The sequence below is a fragment of the Spermophilus citellus genome, assembly GCF_964194105.1.
Source record: "Spermophilus citellus genome assembly, chromosome: 9".
Taxonomy (NCBI): domain Eukaryota; kingdom Metazoa; phylum Chordata; class Mammalia; order Rodentia; family Sciuridae; genus Spermophilus; species Spermophilus citellus.
Window position 1 is genome coordinate 128,749,333 of NC_138191.1, and position 17,402 is coordinate 128,766,734.

Genomic DNA, 17,402 nt, shown 5'->3' on the forward strand with positions numbered 1-17,402 from the left:
GTGCCTGGCTCCTTGTGGAATCCATTTCTTGCTGAGTAAATAAAGTCTTTCCTGACAATCTGCTAGGCATCATGGGAGGGTGGGAGGCAGGTCCCAGGTCCTAACCTCCAGGAGTTGAAGTCTGATAGGGAAATAGAATAATTTTGGACCAATCAGAAAAGCTGTAGCTAAGGCTCTCCTATGAGGCCAGAGTCTAGGGCTGGGGACCACCCAGTAGATCAGCACTTTCCTAGGAGCACTACAGATTAGAAGCCCCAGTGGCCAAAGGAGGGTGCGTGCCCACCTCGGCTGTCCCTCACTGGACACTGGATTGCTTGCGTTTGTGGCCCTCCATCGGCCACAGGAGAGCTCCTTTCCCGAGCTCCTCAGGCTGTGTGTTCGGGGCCCTGGCCCCTCTTCCTCTGGGGGCCTCAGTTTCCCTCCCTGTCTCACATAGTGAGAGCTCCCCCTGGAGTCCCTGCAGATCTCGCCCTGTCAGGGCTCACCACAGGCTGCTCCAAGCACAGAGCCCAGGCCAACATCGCCTGGGGCTGGGGCTGGGGGAACCTGATGGGACCCCCTTCCCCAAGGGGCCAGTGGGGCCTGGCTTCTCTGGGCTGGGGAGCTGCTCTTGGGGAGAGCCCATGCTCCACCTGCAGCTGGGGCCCTTGAGGCCCCTCCAGACTCACTATGGCATCAGGATTGGAGAAGATGTCAGCTTATCAGAGCCACCTCATTCATAGCTTGGTCAGAGGAGGGGAAAAATGTTCCAAGTGTCCTAATCCTGGCCCCTCAGGTACAAACGCTGCCCCAAGACTCCCTTGCCTCCTTTGGAGGCCTTGCCAGCCTGGCTGAGGGTGTCTTGCAGTGGACCCCTGTGTAGACAGGGACAGCTCCTGGGGAGCTGGCCAGGCAGCAGGGAAGGGGAGGGGGGGGACAGAGATCAAGGTCCAGGCGACTTTCAGGGAAGGAAGTTTATTATTGCTCTTGTGGGATTGGCTGCCGCGGTTCCCAGAGACGAATCACAGCTGCATTTTCTGGAGGAGCAGGGGACAGTATTAGGCCTCTGGGACCTGCCACCTTCTGGGGCAGCACGAGGCTCTGCGGGTTCGCTGGCCTGGGGAGGGGGCGTGCATGGCACAGCAGGCAGCCCCTGACCCAGACAAGCCACCCTGGTCTCTGCCCCAGGACCCAGCCCCACTTGGCACTTCACTCCCACCTCCCACGCTAAATGGCCGCTGTGGAACCCGCTCTCGGCTGGGGACCCTGAACTCTAGGTGCACAGCTCCCTCTTGGGGGAAGGTGTGTCCTGGGCGGGGACCTAGGTGTGTGCTGAAGCCCAGGGACAGCTGGATGGAGCTCCTGACTGTGACCTTCACCGCGCCCAACTCAGGTCAGCAGCGGTGAGTGTTCAGTCAGCACTTCTCCAAAGAGAGGGAGGGGCGCGGGAGTGGGCGTGGTCAAGTCCCGGGGCCAATGAGCGAGGGCGTGGGGTGGGCGGGGCCCACCTGGTTGATCCAGTCGATGTAGGCAGACACGCGGGTGTAGACCGTGGGCTTCTTACGGACGTTGCAGCCCTTACTGGAGCCGAAGCTGACGATGCCATGCACCTGCCAGGCACCGTTCTCCGCCTGGCAGTTCAGCGGGCCGCCCGAGTCCCCCTGCAGGTGACCCCAGCAGGCATCAGTCCCCAGGCCTCCCCCAGGGACAGGCTGGGGACTGGGCAGTGGCTGGGGCGGGCATGTGCTGAGCTGTCAGCCTCAGTACCCACTGTTGGCCTCAGCCTGCTCCTGGTGAGGGAGGCACAGAAATGTGGCGTGGGGCTGCCTTGGCCTGGTTCTGGGAGTCCTGGGGCATCAGGATAGCCCTTGGTTGGCTGTGTGATCTTGGGATGATGTCAGCCCTCTCTGTGCCCTGGTTTCCTGGGTGTTCAGGTCTGCATGGCTAAGCCTCTGTGAGCTGCCCAGAGAAGGGCTGGGGCCTGGAGCCCTGTTGGAGCCTGGGCAGGACAGGAGGGTGGGAGTGGGGAGAGGGCGTGGGTCAGGAAGCAGGGCAGTCCCTGGTTATCTTAGAAGTTTTGTGGTTCTCAGACTCCCTAACACCCCAGCCTGCCTGGACTGACGCAGCTGGTGGCAGGGACATGCACAGAGACTTCAGTGAAGCTTGTTCTGTGGCCCTTTGACTCATGTAGTCCCCACAGCAAGGCTGGGAAGTGTTTGCTACAGCGCTTTCCAACAGAGGGAAGGCTGAGGTCCAGAGAGGTTCATCAGTCTGCCCCAGGTCACAGAGCTAGTAAGGGGTGGCACAGGCAATTGAATGCAGCTGCTCATGCTCAGCTCTCCTCCTGTCACCTGTGCTGGGGGAGTGGTGACAGGTTTCCCCTGAGCCTACCAGGCCCAGGCAGGGCTCAGTCTCCTGCCAGGAGAGATGTGGTCTGCCCCACCCTCCAGTGTCCCCAGTGGTGTGGCTGCCTGGAGCAGGGCCTGTGTGGGGTCTGGACACTCACGTTGCAGGAGGAAATGATGCCGTCGCCCCCAGCGCACACCATGGTTTTCCTCACCATGAAGAACCACCAGTCCCATCTGGAGCACGTGGCATAGCCCACCACGGGCTGCAGGCCCTGCTGTAGCTCGTCAGCGATGGGGCCATTGGCTGGGGAGGGAGGGAGCGGGCAGTGAGCAGGGAGCAGCCAGGCAGCCCTGCTCCTCCTAGCCCAGGCCTGCGGGGGCCAGAGCCTGGGGCAGGGTGCAGCTGAGTCCTGCTACAATTCAATAGGGACCACACAAGTGCTCTTTGGGACCCTCGCCCAGCCAAGATCTGCTAAAGGTGGGGAAGGGGTGCAGGGGCTACCATCAGAGCCTCAAGACACAGATGTGTGCTGGGTTGTCTGTTTTTTTAAAAAATTTAAATAAAAACATTGTGTGTGTGTGTGTGTGTGTGTGTGTGTGTGTGTGTGTGTGTTGCTGAAGATTAAACCCCAATGTGCTCTACCTCTGAGCTGTATTTCCAACCCTTTGTATTTTTTTTTTTTTTGGTATGGGGATGGAACTCAGGGGCAGTCAACCACTGAGCCACATCTATTTAGAGACAGGGTCTCAGTGAGTTGATTAGCACCTGGGCATTGCTGAGGCTGGCTTTGAACTCATGATCCTCCTGCCTCAGCCTCTGGAGCAGCAGGGATTATGTGAGTGTGCCACTGTGCCTGGCTGCCCTTTCTGTTTTTAATTTGGGAATGGGTAGGTTGCTAGACTGACCTTGAACTTGTGATCTTCCTGCTACTGTGCCCAGATTGAATTGTCTTTCATTGGGATTCTGGGGGTTGAATCCTCACTCCTTTCCCTGTAGTTCTGACTTTGGGGTTAAATATTTAAGGATCATTCTTACCCCAAGGTGTCCTAAGTAATGTTCTGAATCTGTTTCCCATAGTTTCATTTATTTGCACTTAGCATTATTTTCTTTTAAAAATTTTTTATAAAGATCTTTTTTTGTAGTAGTAGATGGACAGAATACCTTTATTTTATTTGTTATGGGGTACTCAGGTTGAACCCCAGTACCTCACACATGCTAGGTCAGCGCTCTGCACTGAGCCATGCCCAGCCCCTGCATTTAATCTTTTAATTCAGCTGCAATCTATTTGGGCATGGGGTATACCATAAGATCTAATTCCCCACCCCCACATGGCTTATTTAGTGGGCTTATATGTCACTTACAACATGCCAAGCCCTGCTGTAAACAAATCTATTTAATCCTTCCTGCACCGATTACATGCATTTGTTAACATCTGTCACATAGTATGTGCTTAATAAATATTAGCAGTTATTATTGTACAGTTCAAAAAGAGGTGAAAAGGTTCAGGCAGAAAGGAAGAGAGGTGTGTGTGGCTGCTGCTTGAGAGCTGCTTCCTCCAGGAAGCCTCTGGGGATTCCCCCTGGGTCTGTACTCACTCCAGAGGCGACCCCAGCCAGTGACAAGGCAGGGGTAGTCCTGAGGCAGCACGGAGTCCTTCTCTGGCAGGCAGGCCACCTGGATGGTGTCACTCAGCTCCACTGGCTCTGCGAGCTTGATGAGGGCAATGTCATTGCTGGAATCCAAAGCAGAGGGCATGAGTGGGCAGAGGGACCCTGACCTCTCCAGACTGTGCTAGGAGACCTGGGGTTGTGAGCTGTGGTCACGAAAAGGTGATCAGAGAGTGTCCTTAAGCATTCCAACTGTGAAAGGCAGATCAGAAGAGTTGGGGAGCAGAAGACTTCTCAACCATGGGGGGTGCGCGCCATCACAAATGGAGCGATCATAGCCATAGAAGAGGGGTGCTTATGATGATAAAAGTTGCCATTGCAATATTTTCCATGACCAGAATGGAGCCTGGCGACCCCAGACAGACCTGGCTTGATTCCTAATTGGCCATGTGCTGGGCTGTGCACCCTGGGGCATTTCTTAACCTCTCTGAGTCTTGGTGGCTTGTCTAGGGCTGTGGGGAGATTAACTGAGGGAGGGCATCTGTCAGGCCTGCTGCCATGTGGGTGGCCCAGACTCAGTTCAGGAGAGTCAGGGGAGGCCGTGTGGAGGGATGGGGTCTTCCTTCCAGGGGCACCTTCCTGGGAATGCTTAGGTAAGGATGGGATAGGAAGGTCCCCTGCTCCTCTTAGCAGAGCCTCATCACCTGCCTGCTGTGTGGGGGGACAGGGTGTGGCTGGGGTGGGGCAGGCTCTGCAGCTCCCTGTCCACGGCCCCTAACCCTGGGCAGGGGGACTCACCGCACCAGGAAGGAGTTCCACTTCTCGTGGACATAGATGGTGTCCACGCCCACGAACAGGGAGCCCTCCTCGTCCGCTGTCAGGTTGTGCTTCCCCAGGGCCACGCGGTAGGTCAGGGTGTTGCTGGGCAGGGAGGGGAACCAGGTCAAGGTGGCCAGTGGTCCCTGCCCGCCAGGGGTCAGACGAGGGGACTTGGGGGTCTGGAGGCTGAGTTGTGAGGCCCCTGTGGGACTCACTGGGGGATGGGCGTCTGTCTCGCTGCCCCTCTGCAGGACAAGGGTAAAAGGGCCCGAGACTTGGCCTCCAGGGACTGGGGTTCCAGGTGTGGCCCTGCCATTCTATCCAGGGGGCTGGACCACCTGTGCCTCCTCTGTAAGGTGGGGGAGCCCGGAGCTCACCTCCTAGGACTGCTGTTCGCTGGCCACCAACCTGTGCCGTGGCCCTCTTCCCACCCATTCTTGACTCAGCTGTGTGTCTCTGGATGCCACCGTAAAAGCCCTTCCAGTAGCTCTAACTTGCTTAGGGTCCAAGCCCAAGTTCATACAGGAGCTTGAATGATCTGCCTCTGGTTTCCTCTCCAACTCTCCTCCCTCCCTTCCCTGCACATTGTGCCCTGACTGATGCTCCTGCTTGTTCTTTCTCAAAGCTACCAAGCAGGCTCCCTCCTCCTGGCCACCATGTTGGCTGTTCCCTCCATGTGAAGTACCCTTCCCCAGATGGATGATATCCACTCCATTTCCTTCATTTCTCTGCTCCTATATCGCCTAGAAACCCAGCATTTTTAACATCTTCTGCCTCTTCTCCGTTAGATATTTCCTCATCCATCTGTTGCTCTACCTCCCACTAGAATATCAGCTCCCTGAGAGCAGACGCTGTGTTCACTGCAGTTTCTGAGCACACAGCAGGTGCACAGAAAGGTTCATTGACTGAATAAATGAACTCAGTGGATGTCAGTAGTTTATTGAGCCCAGAGCCTGGGGTGTGCAGTAGGTGCTCAATGAAAGCAGTTTCATGAGGCTGCCCCTGGGGTGATGTGGGTGTCATGTCGCTCACCTGATGCAGTGGGCAGCTGTGAGGACAAAGTTGCTGGAGATCAAGGTGCCACCGCAGGTGTGTCTCCAAGTGTCATCCTTGAGGTACTGGAGAGAGATCTGCAGGAGGGTGCAGAAGAGCCACCTGTCAGCCCTCAGGTCCTGGGGACCTTCACCTCCCTTTCCATCCAGCATCCCACTCTGCAGCACACTCACCTGCCAGGGCCAGCTGTGGGGAACGGCATTGTCCCCTCCCACCACCCTGGCTGAGAGGCTGGGGGGGAAGCTGGGGACACCGCAGCTGGAGGCTGGAGGAACAGGAGGGAGGAGGGCGGGTGAGTGGGGCTGGCTGCCCTCTGAGAAGGGCAGGGTGGGCAGGGGAGAGGCGGTGGCGGCTGGGCAGGACAGAGAGCCTCCTTGTTCTCTGGGCCTCCAGCCCCATCTCCAGTCCTCACCCGGGGAGGCAGCTTCTCAGCCCTGTCCTGCTGAGGTGGAGACAGGGTGGCCGAGCAGAAGGTGGCTCATCTGACCTTTGCTCAGTAGCCGGGCCCACCCTGGACCCCAAAGTGACTCTGCTGGTGGACGGAGGGCTCCTGTTCCTGTCCATGTCCCCAGGAGGCCAGTCTGAGCTCCCCAGTGGCTGAGTGCAGCCCACCCTGTCCCTGTCCCCAGCTTACCGCAGGCCAGGAGTGTAGCGAGAACCGTGACACCCAGCATGGTGAGGTGTTGGGGCTGTGTGGCCCTGGAGCAGGCAGAGGTCTTTATAGACAGGTGGGGGTGGGCCTGCCTGGTCAAGGCCGAGCCACCCCTTGGAGAGAGAAGCCTTTCCATGACCTTGGGTGGTTACTGTTTAATTTGGGCAGGAGCAGGGGCTGGCTTTCAAAGCATAGATTTTTCCAAATAATTTTCCGAATATCCTGGGACACAGCAACAGCTGAGGAGCAGGTTTTTTTTTTAAGTGTGTGTGTGGCGGGGCGTGTGCCTCCTGCTGTGTTGAAGTGTGTTTTTGAACTCTCTGCCTCATTCTTTTTAGTTATAGATCACAATTCACCTCCTAGTGCCAGGTTGGGCTTACCCTTTCCTGCAGTATCGCCCTGAGACTTGGAGGGTGAGGGACTGTCTGGGGCGCACAGCTGGGCAACAGTACAGCTGGGCTCTGCAGTCTGGCCCCACCTGGGGCTCCAAGGTGCAGATTATCATCACAGCTTCCTCTTTCATCTTTGCAGGGCCTGAGGTCCTCCCACTCCCACTTCCTGTCTCTGTGTCTTTTTTTTTGTTGTTGTTTTTATTTTTTTTTTTAGAAAGAGTGAGAGAGAGTGAGAAAGAGGGAGAGAGAGAATTTTAATATTTTTTTTTTTTTAGTTCTCGGCAGACACAACATCTTTGTTGGTATGCGGTGCTGAGGATCGAACCCGGGCCGCACGCATGCCAGGCGAGCGCCCCACCGCTTGAGCCACATCCCCAGCCCCTTGTTGTTGTTTTTAATCAAATTGATTTTCATTTTACCAAAGTAACGCGTGGTTGTTTCATAAAGAACCTGAACTGAGTAAAGATGTGCAAGTCAGACTCCTCTTTCGCCCCTCAGATGGCCATCTCCAACCACAGGCACGTGGGCTTCTGAACCTCTTTATCAGGAAACAAGTCCCAAGGAGACCAGAGGGTGTAACTCAGAAGACAACTTCCAGGGAGACTTGGGCTTCTCCTGGGGCTCCCCCTCTCTCGGGTGACTAGAAAGGTGGGTTGCAGAATCTCCCCAACCAGGCTGCAGTCAGGTCTGGGAGCAAGAGGATAAAAACAACCTCATGGGGTGGAGGGGGTGCCCCCTAACTTCTGGGGACTATGGATGGGATTTCAGAGTGCTGGGGCTGGGGTTGTGGCTCAGTGATGGAGCGCTTGCCTAGCACGTGTGAGGCACTGGGTTTGATCCTCAGAACCACATAAAAATAACTAAACAAAATAAAGCTATCGGGCTGGGGATGTGGCTCAAGCAGTAGCGCGCTCGCCTGGCATGCATGCGGCCAGGGTTCGATCCTCAGCACCACATACAAACAAAGATGTTGTGTCCGCCGAGAACTAAAAAATAAATATTAAAATTCTCTCTCTCTCTCTTTAAAAATAAATAAATAAATTAGTAAAGCTATTGTGTCCACCTACAATTTTTTTTTAAAAAAGTCACTAAAAAAAAAAAAAAGAATTTCTGAGCACAGAGTCTTCCCAACTCACACCAAGTGCCACAAATTTACATCTGCCACTTACCCTCATGTTCAAATCACAAAACCTTGGAACTAAAAGGAGCCACTTAGATGTGGGCCCCTCTGCCTGCCGATCTCTAAAATGGGCAGGTAGTACTGGATGGACTTCACCTGGTCTCCTCTGTGGGCCCTGTGCTGTGTTTAGGGGTGAACTGTGCCCACACAGGAAGGTAAACACAGCACCCTCACTTCCTGGCTGCGTGACCTTGTGCCTGTGACTTAACCTCTCTGTGCTTTCACACCTTCATCTATACCATGGGGATAAAGTGGTATCTGCCTCCTAGGGCTGCTTCTGGGGGTGGCAGAGGGTAGGGACTATCTGAGTGTGTGCTGTTATTGTCATAGTTGTCATCTGGTCCTTATCTGATCATCTGGTGTGCCCCATCTCAGAAAGCTAAGCCTGGCTTGTCAGCGAGCCCCTTTTTCCATCCATTATATTGCAAATTGCTTTATGAGCCATGAGTATAAAAGTGAGTGTAATTCAACTTGGACTACATTCATTTTTTTCTACTCATTTTATTTTATTTTATTTTTATTTATTTTTTGGAACCGGGGATTGAACTCAGGGGTACTCGGCCACTGAGCCAAATCCCCAGCCCTACTTTGCATTTTATTTAGAAACAGAGTCTCTCTGAGTTGCTTACCGTCTCCTCATTGCTGAGGCTGGCTTTGAACTCCAGTCCTCCTGCCTCAGCCTCTTGAGCTGCTGGGATCATAGGCCTGTGTCCCCAAGCCTGAACCCCTAATGATTTTAAAGAAATGGGAACACATTTGTGACCCCCTAAAGGTGGAGAAGCAGCAGGCAGCACTCAGAGAGGAGAACTCCATATTTTATTTTAACCCATCGGCCCAGAGGAAAACAAACTTTAAATTCTGAGCCCAGATCCACAGATTCTCACAAAATTTGGAGGTTATTTGGTGTCATCCTAGATCCAGCCTATCACTGGGGCTTTTTCCTCTTTTTTGAAAAAATTCTCACTCTCTGCGGCGGCAGGCCTGTGCAGGGTCCCTAACATGAAGCCTGCTCACAGAAGCAGAGAAGAGAGGCTGTCTTCACAGGCACCTGTAACGTTTCCAGAGGGAGCAGCCAGGCTCCCAGAGCAGCTGTTTACAATCCAAAAGGCAGGGCCCAGGGTTCTTTAGGCCTCCTGAGGGAAGGCTGAGGGAGGGGGAGGGCTGACAGGTGCTGGTCTCTCACCATAAGGTTTTTGTAATTTCATTTCACAACCAGCTCTGGTTTTGCCATCACAAAGGTACCAGGGCTCCAGGCCCCGTGCTCCCCCTACTTGCGGGGTACATACGTGCTCATTCCCGGCACCTGCTCATGGAGGGTGTCTGTGTCTGAGCAGCTGAGATTTGGGGACTTGATCTGTGGATCAAGTCTGCTCAGCCTGGCCTGAGGCACCCTGGAGAAAGCCATTCTTGCCTGGAGCAACTCTTGCTGGGCAGGTGCAGGGCTGAAGCTAGTCCTACCTACAGGACAGGATGATCTCAGTGACTCACACTGTGACACCAGGTTGGCTGAGCTGATTTTTCCGGTCATGATAAGAAAAACTGAATAAGAAGTTCCAAGGGGCTGGAGGCACCTTCAGAGGGAGCCCTGTGGGTGGGTGTCCTGGGATTGGAGGGGTGGGGCTTGGAGGGGGATCAGCTGGCATATGTTAAGAGGTGACTATTTTCTTTGCCTAGCTGTGAGGGGCTGACATGCTATCCATGCAGAAACCATGAATTAATCCACCCATTCTGCCCATATTTCCTAAGTGCAGGCCCTGGGCTGGGACAGAGAAGACCCTGCATAGCTGGGGGAGCTCCCTGGCAGCCAGGGCGAAGTGCTCCTTGGAGAGATGGGCCATGGCAGGAGGTCCATATGGGATGAGACTGGTTCTGGGTGGGAGCTGAGTGGGGTACAGGTTAGGAGAAGGCTCCTCCTCTACAGATTCCAAGTCCTAAAGGAATTTGAGGGCTGGAGGGAGTGAGGATGCTGGGATCCCTCCCCCACCCTGTTGGACCCCTGGATTTCCAGGGCCTGGAGTCCCAGCTGCCAGAGTCAGTCTGTGCTGGGAAAATAACCATGGGTGACGTGGAGGGGACAGGCTGAGGGGGTGGTGGACAGGCCCGGATGATGTCCTGGAACCTCAGGGGAAGCAGTGCCAGGTTGGGGGAGGGTGGGGGGAGGGTATGGGGGAGAGCCTGAGAGATGGGCAGGTGCCACTGACAGGTCCTGAATCATTGGCTGCTGGGACAGGAGTTGGGCACAGGTGTTGCCTCTCAGTGAGGCCCCTGAAGGCAGAAGTCTGCGGGGCTGGCAGGGCTCCCCCACAGCCAGGTGAAATCTGGGGGTTCAGAGAAGGTCTGGGGCTCATAGAGGATTGAGTTCAGTGTGGGAGTTAGAGTTTCAGTGAGTCTGAGGTCCATGGGGGTTCTATCTGGGGACGGGGCTGGGACTCAGTGGCAGAGGGCTTAATGATAGTTCAGAGCTGGCCCCTCGGCCAGGGCTGTGAGTGGGACTAGTGCAGGCTGAGCCCAGGCCTCCATGGCCTCCATATAGAGGCCCCTATGTCCAGAGGAGAGTGCCCACCTCGGCTGTCCCTCACTGGACACTGGATTGCTTGCGTTTGTGGCCCTCCATCGGCCACAGGAGAGCTCCTTTCCCGAGCTCCTCAGGCTGTGTGTTCGGGGCCCTGGCCCCTCTTCCTCTGGGGGCCTCAGTTTCCCTCCCTGTCTCACATAGTGAGAGCTCCCCCTGGAGTCCCTGCAGATCTCGCCCTGTCAGGGCTCACCACAGGCTGCTCCAAGCACAGAGCCCAGGCCAACATCGCCTGGGGCTGGGGCTGGGGGAACCTGATGGGACCCCCTTCCCCAAGGGGCCAGTGGGGCCTGAGCTTGTGCATCCTCGTGGGGCCTGGCTTCTCTGGGCTGGGGAGCTGCTCTTGGGGAGAGCCCATGCTCCACCTGCAGCTGGGGCCCTTGAGGCCCCTCCAGACTCACTATGGCAGCAGGACCAGAGGAGCCATTAGCTGATCAGAGCCATCTTAAGTGGCAGGGAGGAGTGTTTGAAGCGTCCTAATCCTGGCCCCTCAGGTACCCACGTGGCCCCAGGACTCCCTTGACCCATGAACAGCCCCAGTGGCTCCCTCCTAGGCCTTGCCAGCCTGGCTGAGGGTGCCTCTCAGTGGATCCCTGGTGTAGAGGGGAAGTCCCTGGAAGTTGGCCAATCAGCAATGGGGGACAGAGAGGAGCAGGAGGCACAATTCAAGGTCCAGGCCACTTTCAGGGAAGGAAGTTTATTATTGCTCTTGTGGGATTGGCTGCCGCGGTTCCCAGAGACGAATCACAGCTGCATTTTCTGGAGGAGCAGGGGACAGTATTAGGCCTCTGGGACCTGCCACCTTCTGGGGCAGCACGAGGCTCTGCGGGTTCGGTGGCCTGGGGAGGGGGCATGGCACAGCAGGCAGCCCCTGACCCAGACAAGCCACCCTGGTCTCTGCCCCAGGACCCAGCCCCACTTGGCACTTCACTCCCACCTCCCACGCTAAATGGCCGCTGTGGAACCCGCTCTCGGCTGGGGACCCTGAACTCTAGGTGCACAGCTCCCTCTTGGGGGAAGGTGTGTCCTGGGCGGGGACCTAGGTGTGTGCTGAAGCCCAGGGACAGCTGGATGGAGCTCCTGACTGTGACCTTAATGGCAGCCAACTCAGGTCAGCAGCGGTGAGCATATAGTCAGCGCTTCTCCAAAGAGAGGGAGGGGCGCGGGAGTGGGCGTGGCCAAGCCCCGGGGCCAATGAGCGAGGGCGTGGGCGGGGCGGGGCCCACCTGGTTGATCCAGTCGATGTAGGCAGACACGCGGGTGTAGACTGTGGGCTTCTTAAGGGTGTTGCAACCCTGTCCGGAGCCGAAGCTGACGATGCCATGCACCTGCCAGGCACCGTTCTCCGCCTGGCAGTTCAGCGGGCCGCCCGAGTCCCCCTGCAGGTGACCCCAGCAGGCATCAGTCCCCAGGCCTCCCCCAGGGACAGGCTGGGGACTGGGCAGTGGCTGGGGCGGGCATGTGCTGAGCTGTCAGCCTCAGTACCCACTGTTGGCCTCAGCCTGCTCCTGGTGAGGGAGGCACAGAAATGTGGCGTGGGGCTGCCTTGGCCTGGTTCTGGGAGTCCTGGGGCATCAGGATAGCCCTTGGTTGGCTGTGTGATCTTGGGATGATGTCAGCCCTCTCTGTGCCCTGGTTTCCTGGGTGTTCAGGTCTGCATGGCTAAGCCTCTGTGAGCTGCCCAGAGAAGGGCTGGGGCCTGGAGCCCTGTTGGAGCCTGGGCAGGACAGGAGGGTGGGAGTGGGGAGAGGGCGTGGGTCAGGAAGCAGGACAGTCCCTGGTTATCTTAGAAGTTTTGTGGTTCTCAGACTCCCTAACACCCCAGCCTGCCTGGACTGACGCAGCTGGTGGCAGGGACATGCACAGAGACTTCAGTGAAGCTTGTTCTGTGGCCCTTTGACTCATGTAGTCCCCACAGCAAGGCTGGGAAGTGTTTGCTACAGCGCTTTCCAGCAGAGGGAAGGCTGAGGTCCAGAGAGGTTCATCAGTCTGCCCCAGGTCACAGAGCTAGTAAGGGGTGGCACAGGGAATTGAATGCAGCTGCTCATGCTCAGCTGTCCTCCTGTCACCCTGTGCTGGGGGAGTGGTGACAGGTTTCCCCTGAGCCTACCAGGCCCAGGCAGGGCTCAGTCTCCTGCCAGGAGAGATGTGGTCTGCCCCACCCTCCAGTGTCCCCAGTGGTGTGGCTGCCTGGAGCAGGGCCTGTGTGGGGTCTGGACACTCACGTTGCAGGAGGAGATGACGCCGTCGCCCCCAGCGCACACCATGGATTTCGTCACCATGTAGCTCCACCAATCCGATTTGGAGCAGGTGGCATAGTCCACCACGGGCTGCAGGCCCTGCTGTAGCTCGTCAGCGATTGGGCCATTGGCTGGGGAGGGAGGGAGTGGGCAGTGAGCAGGGAGCAGCCAGACAGCCAGGCAGCCCTGTGTCCATCCTAGCCCAGGTTGGCGGGAACCAGAGGCCTGGGACAGGGTACAGCCCTCAGCCAGCCAAGGATCTGCTAGAAGGTGGGGAATGGGTGCAGGGGCTACACTCAGAGCCTCAAGACACAGCTGTGTGCTGAGTTGTCTTTTTTTTTTTTTTTAATTCAAATTAAAAACATTGTGTGTGTGTGTGTGTGTGTGTGTGTGTGTGCGCGCTGAAGTTTAGACCCCGGTGTGCTCTACCCCTGAGCTTTATCTCCAACCCTTTGTAATTTTTTTTTTGTATGGGGGATGGAAATCAGAGGGATGGAATTCAGGGGCCTTAGACCACTGAGCCACATCCCAGCCCTGATTTGTAATTTATTTAGACACAGGGTCTCACTGAGTTGATTAGCACCTGGGCATTGCTGAGGCTGGCTTTGAACTCATGATCCTCTTGCCTCAGCCTCTGGAGCTTCTGGGATTATGGGTATGCCACTGCGCCTGGCTGCCCTTTCTATTTTTAATTTGGGAATGGATAGGTTGCTAGACTGACCTTGAACTTGTGACCTTCCTGCTGCTGTGCCCAGATTGAATTGTCTTTCATTGGGATTCTGGGGGTTGAATCTTCACTCCTCTCCCTGTAGGTCTGACTTTGGGGTTACATATTTAAGGATCAATCTTACCCCAAGGTGTCCTAAGTAATGTTCTGAATCTGTTTCCCATAGTTTCATTTATTTGCATTTAAATTTTTTTCTTTTTTAAAATTTTTATAAAGATCTTTTTTTGTAGTAGTAGATGGACAGAATACCTTTATTTTATTTGTTATGGGGTACTCAGGTTGGAACCCAGTACCTCATACATGCTAGGCCAGTGCTCTGCACTGAGCCATGCCCAGCCCCTGCATTTAATCTTTTAATTCAGCTGCAATCTATTTGGGCATGGGGTATACCATAAGATCTAATTCCCCACCCCCACATGGCTTATTTAGTGGGCTTATATGTCACTTACAACATGCCAAGCCCTGCTGTAAACAAATCTATTTAATCCTTCCTGCACCGATTACATGCATTTGTTAACATCTGTCACATAGTATGTGCTTAATAAATATTAGCAGTTATTATTGTACAGTTCAAAAAGAGGTGAAAAGGTTCAGGCAGAAAGGAAGAGAGGTGTGTGTGGCTGCTGCTTGAGAGCTGCTTCCTCCAGGAAGCCTCTGGGGATTCCCCCAGGGTCTGTACTCACTCCAGAGGCGACCCCAGCCAGTGACAAGGCAGGGGTAGTCCTGAGGCAGCACGGAGTCCTTCTCTGGCAGGCAGGCCACCTGGATGGTGTCACTCAGCTCCACTGGCTCTGCGAGCTTGATGAGGGCAATGTCATTGCTGGAATCCAAAGCAGAGGGCATGAGTGGGCAGAGGGACCCTGACCTCTCCAGACTGTGCTAGGAGACCTGGGGTTGTGAGCTGTGGTCACGAAAAGGTGATCAGAGAGTGTCCTTAAGCATTCTAACTGTGAAAGGCAGATCAGAAGAGTTGGGGAGCAGAAGACTTCTCAACCATGGGGGGTGCGCACCATCACAAATGGAGCGATCATAGCCATAGAAGAGGGGTGCTTATGATGATAAAAGTTGCCATTGCAATATTTTCCATGACCAGAATGGAGCCTGGCGACCCCAGACAGACCTGGCTTGATTCCTAGTTGGCCATGTGCTGGGCTGTGCACCCTGGGGCATTTCTTAACCTCTCTGAGTCTTGGTGGCTTGTCTAGGGCTGTGGGGAGATTAACTGAGGGAGGGCATCTGTCAGGCCTGCTGCCTTGTGGGTGGCCCAGACTCAGTTCAGGAGAGTCAGGGGAGGCCGTGTGGAGGGATGGGGTCTTCCTTCCTGGGGCACCTTCCTGGGAATGCTTAGGTAAGGATGGGATAGGAAGGTCCCCTGCTCTTCATAGCAGAGCCTCATCACCTGCCTGCTGTGTGGGGGCACAGGGTGTGGCTGGGGTGGGGCAGGCTCTGCAGCTCCCTGTCCACGGCCCCTAACCCTGGGCAGGGGGACTCACCGCACCAGGAAGGAGTTCCACTTCTCGTGGACATAGATGGTGTCCACGCCCACGAACAGGGAGCCCTCCTCGTCCGCTGTCAGGTCGTTCTTCCCCAGGGCCACGCGGTAGGTCAGGGTGTTGCTGGGCAGGGAGGGGAACCAGGTCAAGGTGGCCAGTGGTCCCTGCCCGCCAGGGGTCAGACGAGGGGACTTGGGTTCTGGAGGCTGAATTGTGAGGCCCCTGTGGGACTCACTGGGGGAGGGGCGTCTGTCCCCCCTTTCTTCATTTCTCTGCTCCTATATCACCTAGAAACCCAGCGTTTTTAACATCTTCTGCCTCTTCTCCGTTAGACATTTCCTCATCCATCTGTTGCTCTGCCTCCCACTAGAATATCAGCTCCCTGAGAGCAGACGCTGTGTTCACTGCAGTTTCTGAGCACACAGCAGGTGCACAGAAAGGTTCATTGACTGAATAAATGAACTCAGTGGATGTCAGTAGTTTATTGAGCCCAGAGCCTGGGGTGTGTAGTAGGTGCTCAATGAAAGCAGTTTCATGAGGCTGCCCCTGGGGTGATGTGGGTGTCATGTCGCTCACCTGATGCAGTGGGCAGCCGTGAGGACAAAGTTGCTGGAGATCAAGGTGCCACCGCAGGTGTGTCTCCAAGTGTCATCCTTGAGGTACTGGAGAGAGATCTGCAGGAGGGTGCAGAAGAGCCACCTGTCAGCCCTCAGGTCCTGGGGACCTTCACCTCCCTTTCCATCCAGCGTCCCACTCTGCAGCACACTCACCTGCCAGGGCCAGCTGTGGGGAACGGCATTGTCCCCTCCCACCACCCTGGCTGAGAGGTTGGGGGGGAAGCTGGGGACACCGCAGCTGGAGGCTGGAGGAACAGGAGGGAGGAGGGCGGGTGAGTGGGGCTGGCTGCCCTCTGAGAAGGGCAGGGTGGGCAGGGGAGAGGCGGTGGCGGCTGGGCAGGACAGAGAGCCTCCTTGTTCTCTGGGCCTCCAGCCCCATCTCCAGTCCTCACCCGGGGAGGCAGCTTCTCAGCCCTGTCCTGCTGAGGTGGAGACAGGGTGGCCGAGCAGAAGGTGGCTCATCTGACCTTTGCTCAGTAGCCGGGCCCACCCTGGACCCCAAAGTGACTCTCCTGGTGGACGGAGGGCTCCTGTTCCTGTCCATGTCCCCAGGAGGCCAGTCTGAGCTCCCCAGTGGCTGAGTGCAGCCCACCCCGTCCCTGTCCCCAGCTTACCGCAGGCCAGGAGTGTAGCGAGAACCGTGACACCCAGCATGGTGAGGTGTTGGGGCTGTGTGGCCCTGGAGCAGGCAGAGGTCTTTATAGACAGGTGGGGGTGGGCCTGCCTGGTCAAGGCCAAGCCACCCCTTGGAGAGAAGCCTGTTCCGTTAAGTCCCTTTCCTTGACCTTGGGTGGTTACTGTTTAATTTGGGCAGGAGCAGGGGCTGGCTTTCAAAGCATAGATTTTTCCAAATAATTTTCCGAATATCCTGGGACACAGCAACTGCTGAGGGACAGGTTTTATTTTTTAATTTTTTTTTTTTTTGGTGGGGGCCTCCTGCTCTGCTTGAGGTGTGTTCCCAAAAACTCTCTGTCTGCCTCATTCTTTTTAGTTATAGTTTATTGTTCACCTCCTGTGCCAGGTTGTTCTTCCAGCTTCTTGCAGTATCTCCCTGAGTTCTTCCAACAACCTAAGGCGGGTCCTATTATCTGCTCCTTGAAGATGAGGAAACTGAGACTTGGAGGGTGAGGGACTGTCTGGGGCGCACAGCTGGGCAGCAGTACAGCTGGGCTCTGCCATCCTGCCCTGCCTGGGGCTCGCAGGTGCTGACTGTCACAGGTTCCTCCTGCGTCTCTGCAGCACTGCTGCCCTCAGATTCTTGTCTCCCTTCCCCCTGGGCCCCCACCACTGGGCTTGGCTGCTCCTGCACCTGCCCCTACCCCTGCCCCAGGGCTGGGGTGGCCTTATTCAGGCTCCCGGAAGGTGCTGGTTGACCAGATTCCTACCTGAAGCCACTTAGATGTAGGCCTTTCAGCCTTTCTATCTCTGAAATGGGAAAATTGGACCCTATGGACTCTGTCCTCCGGTTTTGTGACTTGAATGTCAAGGTCAGGGTCAGATCTAAATTTTTGGTACTTGGTGTGGGTTGAGAAGAGTCTGTGCTCAGAAATTCTTTTTTGTTATTATTATTGTTTTTATTTGTTCTACTTAGCTGTACCTGACAGCAGAATGCATTTCAATTCATTCTACACAAATGGAGCGCAACATTTCAATTCTCTGGCTGTACACGGTGTACAGTCGCACCATTTTACAATCAAGCGTGTGCCAAGGTAATGATGTCCG

General features: G+C 55.6%; 2 protein-coding genes across 2 annotated transcripts; both read right to left on the reverse strand.

Annotated features, from left to right (window-relative positions):
- Positions 1-1,299: 1,299 nt before the first annotated feature.
- Positions 1,300-6,481, reverse strand: LOC308655376 (chymotrypsin-C-like; the record flags this gene model as incomplete). Its single annotated transcript, XM_081305484.1, has 7 exons — positions 1,300-1,640; positions 2,486-2,631; positions 3,924-4,060; positions 4,734-4,856; positions 5,787-5,884; positions 5,981-6,072; positions 6,442-6,481. The coding sequence occupies 7 exons, from the start codon at positions 6,479-6,481 to the stop codon at positions 1,440-1,442; spliced, it is 837 nt and encodes a 278-aa protein (XP_081161610.1). The 3' UTR covers positions 1,300-1,439.
- Positions 6,482-11,736: 5,255 nt separating this feature from the next.
- Positions 11,737-16,438, reverse strand: LOC308655586 (chymotrypsin-C-like; the record flags this gene model as incomplete). Its single annotated transcript, XM_081305642.1, has 7 exons — positions 16,295-16,438; positions 15,834-15,925; positions 15,640-15,737; positions 15,064-15,186; positions 14,254-14,390; positions 12,829-12,974; positions 11,737-11,982 (listed from the first exon to the last, which is right to left on the reverse strand). Exons 1-7 carry the CDS (start codon positions 16,332-16,334, stop codon positions 11,737-11,739), a joined length of 882 nt encoding a protein of 293 aa, XP_081161768.1. The 5' UTR covers positions 16,335-16,438.
- Positions 16,439-17,402: the final 964 nt, after the last annotated feature.